This window comes from Sinocyclocheilus grahami, unplaced genomic scaffold, assembly GCF_001515645.1.
Source record: "Sinocyclocheilus grahami isolate Dianchi unplaced genomic scaffold, SAMN03320097.WGS_v1.1 scaffold1227.1, whole genome shotgun sequence".
Lineage (NCBI taxonomy): Eukaryota > Metazoa > Chordata > Actinopteri > Cypriniformes > Cyprinidae > Sinocyclocheilus > Sinocyclocheilus grahami.
In genome coordinates this window covers 389124-402111 of record NW_015506406.1, presented here as the reverse complement: position 1 = coordinate 402111, position 12988 = coordinate 389124, and the positions used below count along the sequence as shown (strand labels likewise).

At 37.7% G+C, this 12988-nt stretch overlaps 1 protein-coding gene across 1 annotated transcript in view; it reads left to right on the top strand.

The window, feature by feature from the left end:
- Positions 1–353: 353 nt before the first annotated feature.
- The window catches only part of LOC107568240 (transportin-2-like), a 32803-nt gene continuing 20168 nt past the window's right edge, over positions 354–12988 (top strand). Inside the window, exons 1-8 of the mRNA XM_016254173.1 lie at positions 354–453; positions 968–1043; positions 1191–1340; positions 7786–7892; positions 8125–8258; positions 8348–8429; positions 10920–11042; positions 12236–12354. Of these exons, the coding sequence (XP_016109659.1) occupies positions 355–453; positions 968–1043; positions 1191–1340; positions 7786–7892; positions 8125–8258; positions 8348–8429; positions 10920–11042; positions 12236–12354 (890 nt within the window). The 5' untranslated portion in view covers position 354. The remainder of the gene's footprint in view (positions 454–967; positions 1044–1190; positions 1341–7785; positions 7893–8124; positions 8259–8347; positions 8430–10919; positions 11043–12235; positions 12355–12988) is intronic.

The following is a 12988-nucleotide window of genomic DNA, read 5'->3' as shown; positions in this document are numbered from 1 at the left end:
CTTTCATAATACAAAATTGATCTCAAATCGTTGATCTAGAGATTAAACTAAATGCTGTTTTGCAGGTTTTAAACTGTTGTGCTGGATGTGGAAACGGCCTTTAGCTTTTATGCATAGTCATATGCATTGATATTGTGTTTATCCATGCCTTATGTCCTCGACAATGTAGCAACGCAGTGCATGGGACGCAGGACTATAGTAGTGGACCAAATTGCTCTGCAGAAGCACATAGACCACAAAGTGGAAAAAGATGTTTTGTAGTCAAAGGTGTTGCAATCTTTTGATATGAGGAAGTATGTTATGAAGACATGAGGAGGGAAAATGTAATTGTGTCTTTTGTGGTCTATGCATAGGATGGAGTGGCAGCCGGATGAACACGGCCTCCAGCAGGTCCTGCATCTACTAAAAGACTCTCAGTCTCCAAACACGGCCACACAGCGAGCTGTGCAGGAGGTATCCTCATCTACACAGCCCAATATTTGCTGCCAGTTACAAAACTCAAGGGATTTGTGATATATGGGTGGTGACCATACTGATATTGAGAATCAGTAGGTTTTTTTATTACAGATAACAGTCTGACAAAGATGTATTAGTGTATGGAAATACTGATGTCATTACATAACTTTACAGTCTTGTTTATTCAGTTGTAATCTTGTGAACTGTAAACTTTGTGCCAGGTTTCAAAAGCATTGAATGGTTATCGGGCTTTTTCCACAGTGTGTTAAGATGTTTGGATACCTGATTTAAAAATACTGTTTATGTGGCATAACATCAAAATGAGTATCGGCTGTGGGTCTCTTATTTCAGAAGTCTATATATGCTATAGATGAAATATTTTGTCTGCTTTAAAGTAGCATCAATGTACTTGTTGAACTGCGACTATTTATGTACAGTCACTTACCAATATTAGTACAGTAACCATGTGCTAATGTCATCTGTCTTAATTCTCTTTCATTATAACTCTCAGAAACTGGAGCAGCTGAACCAGTTTCCTGATTTCAACAACTACCTTATCTTTGTCCTGACGAGGCTGAAAACTGAAGGTGGGTGTCTGGGTTATTTTTTTACATAAAGCTTATTTCATTTTTGAATCATATTACACATGTATGTTGTTCCATGAGGGTTATTGACAGTCTTAATGTATGCATTTGATTTTATAACTGTCTGTTTCATTTCTTCACGCCCTACAGATGAGCCCACTCGATCGCTCAGTGGTCTGATACTGAAGAACAACGTGAAGGTTCACTATCAGAACTTCCCTCCTGCAGTTGCACACTTCATCAAGCAGGAATGTTTAAACAACATCGGAGACCCTTCCCCTCTCATCCGCGCCACGATCGGTGAGTCTCTCAGCTCGCTCTAGAAGAAGCCTAACATCTACATGAGCTGGAAATTGCACTGTGCATGCAGTCTTTATTAAATGTTTAAAACAAGCTTAGAAAAAAGTCTCTTCCTCATCAAGGCTGCATTTAGTAAAAATACAGAAAAACAGAAATATTGTGAAAATATTATTAAAATGATTTTCTATTTGAATACATTTTAAAATGCAATTTATTCCTCTGATGGTAAAGCTGAATTTTCAGCATCATTACTCCGGTCTTCATTGTCACATGATCCTTCAGAAATCATTCTAATATGCTGATTGGCTGCTCAAGAGACGTGTCTTCTTATCATTAATGTGCTGCTTAAAGCACAAAGTAGGGCTGGGCGATATAGCTAAAAAATGCATCAACGATATAATGTTTCATATCGTTCGGTATCGATAATTATTGATATTTTTATATCCTTTTTTAAAACAGAGCAATAGAAAAACATGTTTCAATTTAACCACTGTATTTTAAAATTAACCCAATTTGAGACAAACAACAAATATTTTTTGTTTTAACAGTCAAACACAATAAAAATTAAACGCATCTAATTTCTAATGTTTTATATGCAGATTAAATGGGTTAAACTTTTGGCTTGTCTCCCGAGGGCGCAATGAGCAAAATAATGTAGCACATTAAATTGTCAACGCAAGGAAGTAACTCTATAAAAAAAGCCGTGCATTACGTCTAAATTAACTCCTATAAATCAAATATAATTTCGTAGATTGCATAAACAATTATGAACAAAACAGCATCATGTATTTATGCATTGCTTAATACAAAGAGCCGAATCGCCCATCACGAAGATTGCATTTAAAAACATAAGAGACGCAGTGAAAAGGAATAAACCTCCACAAATTCGCGACGGGTTTTCTAAAAGTTTAAACTGTTTTAAATTTGCATGGCTACATTGTGTGAGACGCGAGTGCAGCAGTCATATTTGTCCGTCTAAAAATACGCTGAATATGCGTTCTGTGTGAATGGCTTGGTTTCGGTTTTAACCTAATCAAGATCTTCTATGTTTCTCTATTTTGAATGAATAATGCAGCAGCGGCGCGTCTCGTGGGCTAGACTAACAAAACATTAAAATGCAACAACTTCACTTACATCATTATCACCGCATCTCGTGCGCCACTGATGATGCTCCCTGATGCACTCCTAAATTAGAATTTAAATTCGACTAATATACATTTTTTTTTATTCACAATCTCCTCATCACAGGCACAGCACTCATTTCAGCATGTTCGTGTTTGTGTGCTGTCTCATAGCACATGCCTATATCGTGCACTATATACCATTTTTTAATATCGTTATCGAAGAAGGTGTACCGTCGATAAATATCGATACCCGATAAAATACGGATGTCCGTGCACTCCGTCTGCTAACCGCCCATTTCTTGTGGCAGCGCGGACGGTCTGCATACAACAGTGCAGGTGAGAGGTGAATGTTGAGATGGAGCGAGTCAAGTAGGTGATACTGCGCATGTATCGAGCTCGTTCATCCATGCTCATCCGAGACAGAACAGAATGGGGAAAGTAAAGTATACTTAATTTAATAATATAGTCTTAATATTTTAGTGGAAACTGAAGCTTTTTTTTTTTTAGAATTCTCTAAGGAATAGGAAGTCAGGGGTAGGGCTGTCACGATTATGAAATTTGGCGATTAATTGTCTAAAAATAGTCACGGTTATTGTGATTGTCTATTTTAGGGCTTTGGCAATTATGACGGTTATGCCGATTATCATGATTAATTGTCTGTTTTTATGCCTTTCATTATATAATTGATTAATTTAAGGGTTCAGTAAATTGATATCTTTTAATCTTTTTGAGTTATTATTTTGCAGTGTAAGATTACATGAGTATTCCAAATTCTAAGAATCGGCCAATACCAACACCAGTGCTATTTATTTTTTTTACACCACTACAGAATATCAATACTATGTTTGTGAAACTAATGGTCACACTCTTAAACCCTTTGTTAAACGCAATCCACTAAATACTCACTTCCTCGTTACAGAGAAAAACTACATTTGAATAAATATATAAGCTATGAAATTAAACTAGCAGACTGTATAATTTAGCAGCAAAAACAATATATTGGAAAGAAAAATCTTTGGTGCACATTTATACAATTTAAATGTTATTGTTTGTTTATTCTGTTAACTATTTGCATTCTTACAAAATACATTCATGAATATAAGAGAGAAATCATGAGAAAAAGAAAGGCTTCTAATAATCTTTCTGTTTGTGATAATTCCTTAAACTTCAAGTATTTTAATGGGAATATATCATCTTGGAGAGAGTTTTATGCTGACTGTCATAACTAAACGTGCCGTGCTGTTTGAATGCTGAGAATGACTGACAGCTGCAGCAGAAGGAAGATGAGTTTCTGTAAACCTAAATTCTGTCCCTCACATTAAGATATTGAGTGGCTTCAGATGATATAGCAGGGCTCCAGACTGTGACCAAATGGTCGCATTTTTCCTGCCGGTGCGACTAAATTTTGTGTGTGGTCACACTGGTGCGACCACCGCGCTGGTCAACTCATAAGCGCTGCAATTTCTGTTGCATATGAGAAACATCAAACGGCAAAAAAAAACTGAAAGCATAAAGAAAAAGCGCTTAGAGGGTATACTCGCCGCGTCAGCACGCAGCAAAAATGATGCGCATATTGAGGAAACGATGGATGGTTTTCAAGCGAAAGTCAAATAAAAGACCGCTTCTTAAACCAGAGAAGGTGAACATGCTGGTATTCTTGTGGGGGAAAAAACATGCAAGCACTGTCACCGTTAGTTTTACTTTTCTTTTTGTTTTCATTTTTGAAAAACCTATCGTTGCTGTTTACCTCACGTTACGCTATGGAGGCTCTCTGTGTTTTGCTAAACGTTCTGTAATTTATTAGTCGGTATATAATACAGCATGTGTTGTGTGCCATGCCTCATCTTATTCGTGTTTGTTAATAAACGTTTTGTAAGCTAGTTTGTCATTGTATCTTACTGATTTATTGTTGTTGCGCTTTTTAATTAAGAATAACAAAGAATCCATCTTTTGTTTTAGTCTTAAAAAATGAAAGGTGTGTAGATGTATACAAGCAAAACAGTGACGACAAGATCGCGAATTCGAAAGTGAAAGCATCCGAAGCCCGCGGCTTAACACGGCAAAAGAGAAACTCCCATTCACAAAATTCAAATCACAAATAATACTAATGATAATGTTAACCACTTTCGTTTCCATATAACTATAATCTATGATAAAAGTTCATCAGCATGCATTGAATAATCCCATGTTGTAGCCCAAAAACAAGTGACCAAATCATGTGCTCGTGCGACCAGCTGAGAAAGTTAGTTGCAAAAGAGCGACCAGTGGGAAGAATGAGTCTGGAGCCCTGTATAGGCTATACAGTGCATGAAAAGCAAACTGGTGCTCTTCTGTTTCTTTTGGTGTGTGACTCCCCCGTGTCGTATAAAAAGCACAGTCTGAAACAACCGTGGTTCGATCAAATAATCGCGATTAGATGGTTATTTAATTATCGCGACAGGCCTAGTTAGGGGTTTTCCTAGCTCAAAATAGGCCCTTTCGCACCGCTTTAGTTCCAGAACTAAATGTACGGTACTAAAGTACTGGGACGATTTTGCGCGAACTATTTCCCAGTACCATTTAAAGGGTTGCATTCGCACTGACTGTGTGTACTAAGAAGTGACGTAAGCCGGTCGACAGCAACGTCATTTGTGCGCGGCGTTCAACAACAGAAAAAAAGAACTACGTTAACAACAGGAGGATGGAGGACGCTGTGATCGGAGCTGTGTTTTTGTTGTCTTGCGGGTTTCACAATAATGGACATGGAAAGTCGACGTATACGTAAAGCGATTGAAAGAACGGAAAGGAGGACCAAGAATCTCCAACGACAACTGGCAGTGCTACATTTGCTACAAGTGCCTGCACTTCAGCGTCCGTCCATCTATCGCTGTTCTCCATACTTGCGAAATAAGTTGAGACAATGTTTACAGTATGTTTACACAGCGTTTTAAATCATGGCGGGTGAGGGCGTTTTCATACGCGTTTGGCCAATCAATGTCTACTTGCGTCACGATTAGTACCAGTTGTGCTGGTTAGACCCTGCTCCGGAGTAGGAGCTAATTTGGTTCTCGAAAAAAGGCAGTCCGGTACTAAAATCGCTCCCAGTTCCGGCGGTGCGAACACGCCGAAAAGTGGGTAGTTCCACAATTAGTTCTGGTACTATGAAAAGGGTTCCTGCGGTGTGAAAGGCCCTAAAGAGGCAGAGGTGGTACCATCCTGATCATGTGCACCAGGGGTGCCCAAACTCGGTCCTGGAGGGCCGGTGTCCTGCAGAGTTTAGCTCCAACTTGCCTCAACACACCTGCTGGTAAGTTTCTAGTATGCCTATAAGAGCTTGATTAGCTGGTTCAGGTGTGTTTAATTGGGGTTGGAGCTAAACTCTGCAGGACACCTGCCCTCCAGGACCGAGTTTGGGCACCCCTGATGTGCACACATTGAACCCAACCTTCAACTGGCTGAAACTAACACTTTTTACACGCAATGAATCTTAGGTGTTCAAATAATTAGATGATTGAAGAAAATGACAATCATCAAGTAAGATTTTAACAAAACAAACCTGTTAAACATTAAATTAAATACAACATAAGAGCTAAAAGGGTCTCTTTTGCGGTGTAGGTGAACATAACATGAAATTGAAAATCTTCACCCACTCCTTATAGTCTCCTGGTCCACAAATCCTTTGTCCACTTATAATGACTTGTCTTTATAGAAAACAAAACATTCTTACAACCTTATTCAAATTCTTCTGATAGAATACGTTAAGAAATGTAATCACAGCAGGGTAACCGGTGCATTAGAGCTAACATTAGCATCAAGCTACTGTCTATTTATAAAATTAATACTATGCTTTTACTCCAATCTCACTTCAAACCGCGATCGAGTGTTTGTAACACATTCCGAATGCAATCTAATGTGGATTTTGGTCATATCCACCTTATTTTTCAATGCGGAAGTAAGCCGCTTTCTGTGAATGCGCAAGACTTCCGGTTCATTAGCCGCTGTAGTGAAATAATGAGAAGAATTGAACTGTTCTTGAACAGTTTGCACTACAAACCAGTGTGTTCATGATAGGGCTGCACGATAAATTTATTGCGATTTATCGTGCAGCCCTAGTTCATGATTAAGATAATACATTAAAATAATGTGGTACAACACACCAGTTTGCAATCTCAAGCAGCAAAACGAGCTGTTTTGTACAGCTTAATAGTAGCTGGATGCGGATGAAACCGGAAGCCAGATACCCATAAAACACCCATAAAATTTACAAATGCCCACACTCACTCTTACGGGAAAAATAAGGTGGATAATGTTTTCGAAATAAGTTATTTGTAGCCTTTTTTTACTAATCTAATAGCTACACCAGCTTAGCATTTCTCATGAAAACATTCTTTATTATGAAAATACCCCAGAACTAATGAAAATCTCATACAAACCATATACTATAGTAATCGTGCATATTAGCTTCATGTTTCGAGTGTAGAAACGTTTTTCTGGGTTTGTTGAATACAGAACTGAATGTGGAACTGAAATGGAAGCTTGTGATCGGAAGAGACTGGACCTGAGCTTCCTCAGAGTCAGAGCAGAGATCGCGGAAGAGAAAACGTACTGAGACCGCGCTTAGTAGCTGGATGCGGATGAGACCGGAAGCCAGACCCATAAAATTTACAAATGCCCACACTCACTCTTACGGGAAAAATAAGGTGGATAATGTTTTCGAAATAAGTTATTTGTAGCCTTTTTTTACTAATCTAATAGCTACACCAGCTTAGCATTTCTCATGAAAACATTCTTTATTATGAAAATACCCCAGAACTAATGAAAATCTCATACAAACCATATACTATAGTAATCGTGCATATTAGCTTCATGTTTCGAGTGTAGAAACGTTTTTCTGGGTTTGTTGAATACAGAACTGAATGTGGAACTGAAATGGAAGCTTGTGATCGGAAGAGACTGGACCTGAGCTTCCTCAGAGTCAGAGCAGAGATCGCGGAAGAGAAAACGTACTGAGACCGCGCTAGAATCAGCTAAAGCTTGTCAGATTGCATAAATCAGTGCAAAATGAATAGAAATGATTCTGTCTAAAGAAATATAAAAATATGTGAAAGAGAAAAAGATATCCGTAAATAAAGCTATCAGTATTTCTACAAATGTGCACACTTTGGACTGAAAGCCCTAATGGACATGGGTCACTGATGCTTGCATGTGACTGCCTGCCTGAGTTTTGTCGAAAGCCAGAGGCGGCACAAAATTTCACGGAGGAAAAACAAATGCAAATAGAGCAATTTTATATTTGCAGTCAATATGAGGAAATGTGCTGATTCCCGTCTCTCTGTGTTCAGGTATCCTCATCACAACGATTTCCACCAAAGAGGAGCTGCAGACGTGGCCAGAGTTACTGCCTCAGCTGTGCAACATGCTCGATTCAGAGGACTACAACATCTGTGAGGTCAGTGCATTTCCTCTGTGCTCTTCATAGCTGCCTTAACTTAAACCTTTCTTTGTCCTCTCACTCATTTATCCTGCTTTTCCCCTTCTATTTTGTGCACATTTTCATATGCAAAAATGTGTTTGGGAATTATTCAAGATGCAGACAAAGTGGCCACGATGCTTTGTTTCATATCTAGAGATGTTCCTGAGTTGTGTGATTTGTATCTTAGTTTGTTCTCATTTGCACGCAGGGCTCGTTTGGAGCTTTACAGAAGATCTGCGAGGACTCGTCAGAGCTCCTGGACAGTGACGCTCTCAACCGACCCCTCAACATCATGATTCCCAAGTTCCTGCAGTTCTTCAAACACTGCAGCCCCAAGATCAGGTCGGTCTGAGAGAGGATGGATGGAGTTATTTTCCATATGTTGCATTAAGTTGTTCTGGAATCTTATGGTTGTTCATGTGTGTCTTTAGGTCTCATGCTGTTGCCTGTGTGAACCAGTTTATCATTGGAAGAGCACAAGCCCTGATGGACAACATTGACACCTTTATTGAGGTACCTGCAGTTTGAACGTGATCGATTTAAGAAATAAATTTACATGGCACCTGAATCATAAAACTCATTCATTCAGATAGCAATGTGTTCTGTGATGCTATGAACCCAAGAACATGCTGGTCAAGTGGTTAGTCACATGATTGTCATCTGTAAACAAAATGTCTATTATTGCTTGGTCAATTAATACATTCATATTTTATTTAGTAAATAATACAACATTGACACCTTTATTGAGGTACCTGCAATTTGAACATGATGGATTGAATAAATAATTTGCATGGCACCTCAAGTCGTACAACTCATACATTCAAATGTCAACTGTGATCCTATGAACCCGAGAACTTGCTGGTCAAGTTGTCAGTCACATGATTGTCATCTGCAAACAAAATGTCTGTTAATAAATTAATATTTTATTTAATAACATTTAATGTAATAAATAATACATGTACAAATATCCTATTATGATATTTTAAGTAAAATTTAAATGGATATATTTTTTTTTAAATGTGAAAAGTTAACGCAAACTCTTATTAAAATAAATTAAAACTTTTTTTTATGTAGTTAACGCCTTTGAAGAGATTTTTAACAGAGTTAAATCAAATACATTGTTAGAGTTTTAAGCAAAAATAAATGGTAAAAACCTGATATAATTTAGCCATACATTTTTCTCACCATGTAAATAACCACAGAAGCTGGAGCAAAATGTCTGTTAATAAATTAATATTTTATTTAATAACATTTAATGTAATAAATAATACATGTACAAATATCCTATTGATATTTTAAGTAAAATTTAAATGGATATATTTTTTTTAAATGTGAAAAGTTAACGCAAACTCTTATTAAAATAAATTAAAACTTTTTTTTATGTAGTTAACGCCTTTGAAGAGATTTTTAACAGAGTTAAATCAAATACATTGTTAGAGTTTTAAGCAAAAATAAATGGTAAAAACCTGATATAATTTAGCCATACATTTTTCTCACCATGTAAATAACCACAGAAGCTGGAATGGCTTTACAAACAAACGTAAGGTCAATGTTTGACTCGGTTACTTTTTCGACTATTGAAATGAGTTATTTATATTGGTATATTATATATTAATTTATTGCACACAGTAAGTCTATTTAAAAAAAAATAATAATAATTCTTGAAGCAATATTTTTAAAAACGGTTTCCAATATTTTAATAATAATTATCCCTTCTTGTTTGGAATTAATCCTTTCTTGTAGGGCTTCACAATTAATCGAATTTCTAATCACGATTACAATTATGGATGCCACAATTACGTAATCATTCAAAGCGGCAATTAATCATTCAAAGTCCACTATTGTTATTCTGCTTGCTTAAGATGCGTTTTTTTCTTTCTACATGTTATCTTAAGGTTTTTTTTCCATTTTTAATTTTAGTTTTATTATAACATTATAATACCATTCATATTTTTACTTTTTTATCATTTAAAGAAGAAACCAATCCGATGTGTAGTTGACATTTGAGGCTTAATACTATTGAAAAGCACTAAAGGTTTTTCAGTTAGTGTTTTCAGCTTGTTTATTTTCATATAAAAATATGGCATGCAGTTGCATCAAACAATGGTATAAACATCATTCAATGTAAATTTCCGAAATTACAATTTCAAGGGAATAAACGACACTTTTGATTTTTTGTCATAATCGTGCTGCCCTAATTTCTTGTAAGCTTACCAATGTGGATTCGGACTGTACTTAAATTACCACACAATCTTGGTGTTTGTCATAAAATAGTTGATAAATCGACTGGGGATTTTTACGTGGATGTGGGAGAAACACAGACTTTATGGATTCGGGCTGTAATAAATCACTGACCAGTCCCTTTAAATGTTGAAACGTAGCTTGGGCAATTAATAATTTCAAATTTAATTTAATGTAATCAATATTACACTTGAAAATGATATCTTATTTATTATTTGATTATTTAAATATCCTATTTTCCTAACTGGAAAAGTATTGCATACCATAACAGTGGCCCATTTCAAAAGTGAATTTGAGTTAGACCTTTTTTTTTAATAATCAGCTACTACTCACTATAGTGGAGTAGTGACATGATATTCTTGTAAGCAGTTTCCAGCATTTCAGTAATAGATGTCCATACTTAAAATGTTTCAACATTACCAAGAATTGCAGCAGTTACTGTACAGTTCTTGGCAGTGGTCAAAAAACAATTTACAAAACTTTTGGATTATCCCCTTCTTGTAAAAGGCACACAAATGGCAATTAAATGCCGTACAACCTTGGTGTAAAAAAAAAAACGTAGGTATTTTGGCTGGGACTTTTTACACTGGTGGTCAGAGTAAAACACCAACATTCTGGATTCGGATGGCAATAAAATCACCGACTAGCCCCTGTAAATGTTTACCTTACCTTAGCTCCCATTGAGAAACCATTACTGTCCAAATATGGCTATGCTGTAACTGCAGTATTTTAATCCGTTTTCTGCCTTGGCTATTTTTCCAGAGTCTGTTTGCGCTGGCCGCAGATGAGGACTCAGAGGTGCGGAAGAACGTGTGCAGGGCTCTGGTCATGCTTCTGGAGGTGCGAGTGGACCGACTCATCCCTCACATGCGCAGTATCGTAGAGGTGAGATGAACTGCCTCTGTCTTGATGACCCTGAAGTGGTGTAGATCTTAAAGGGGTCATATGATGCTGCTAAAAAGAACATTATTTGGTGTAATGAAATGTTTATGCGGTTTAAGGTTCAAAAAACACATTATTTTCCACATACTGTACATTATTGTTTCTCCTCTATGCCCTGCCTTTTTGAAACGCGTAGATTTTTTACAAAGCTCATCGGTCTGAAAAAGCGAGGTGTGCTGTGATTGGCCAGCTATCCAGTGCGTTGTGATTGGCCGAATACCTCAAGCGTGAGACGGAAATGTTACGCCCCTTGCCACATTGGGATGATGCCCTGTCAGGCCGGAGCGATGATTCAAAAACATGAAAACCCATTATAAACGAGGCATTCGTTGCATCCAGTGGGGACGTAATTATGGATTATCCCGAATATTCGGGTTGAACTGTTCTGGAACAGTGTTGTAAATACAACTTAACCACTGATTTCTAGTCGTGTCCATTTTTGGAAGGCCAAACAAAGTAATTTCACTTTCACAACGAAACCGCGTCACACTGCGGCCTACAGTGAGCCGAGGCCGGGGGATAAAGTGAGGAACGGCCGGAGGGTTAGAGTGAGCAGAGGCGCGGGCTAGAGAACGGCGCGGCCGGCGATTTCGACAAAGGAGCGTCCGGAAGGACATGTGACGACTCCGGGCTGGACTCCGCTTCTTCCACGGTGAAAGCCGATCCGGCGATCCACAGCGCAAAGTTGTAGTATTTCCTCAGCAACCAGCACGGATCAGCTCCAGGCATGACGAAGCAGATATTGTCCTCTTTTGGAAGACCAAACAAAGTAGTTTCACTTTTACAACGAAGCACACAGCGTCTTTACGACATGGCAGCGGAAACAACAAAACTACAGCGAGAATAAAAGCCGCCTTTCTTTGCGTAAACATTTGGGCGGAGTTATGCAAATCTTCCCACAGAGCGACGTAGATATGTGGGGGCGTGTTAGAACGAGCCGTTTTAGGTAGGCGTGGCTGACTCTTAACTTTTATAAAGAATATCTTTGGATTTGAGACTTTAGTCTTTGCAACATTACAGATCTTCTTTATGCACCAAGAGCTTGTAACAGTCCAAAGAGAAAGGAAAACTTGAAATTGCATCATATGACCCCTTTAACTAGTCAGAGATACTGATGATGTTTACTGTTTCTGTAGTACATGCTGCAGCGCACACAGGACCCGGATGAGAATGTGGCTCTGGAGGCCTGTGAGTTCTGGCTTACGCTGGCTGAGCAGCCCATCTGTAAGGATGTCCTGTCTGGACATCTTGCACAGTAAGTGACCTTTCCCTTTTCTCGTAGAAGTCCTATCAAAAGTGCATTTGCTTCAGCTGACAAACATGCACAGTCCCAAACCCTTCACTAGCAACCATCCTGAACTGTGACACATGCAGAAGACCGGGACAAGCTGAAGTTAGTTTCATGTAGGGTAGGCCTGGACGATATGGCCAAAATTTATATCACAATATATTTCTTAATTTCGGTCGATACGATATAATTCCGATATCGATATGAACACTATTAAAAAAAGCCTTATTAAAACTGCCAAGAACGCCTACAACAGATGTCTTTACCTACAAACTTATGAAAAATTAATTTGCCAAGTCTATGAAACCTCTTCATATAAAACTAATTAATTTTCTAGAAAAAAAACACAAATAAATTAATGTTCACCTTTTATTTGTATTTAGACTTCATACAAACAAGAAATGTGAAATCACTGTCAAATAAACATCTCCGATTCACCTTAATTATTAATATTTTTAACTTCAAACTATAGGCTAACATACACTACCAGTCAAAAGTTTTTGAACCGTAAGATTTTTTGTTTTTTTTAAAGAATTCTCTATTGCTCACCAAGCCTGCATTTATTTGATCCTAAATATATTTTTTACAGTAACATTTTGAA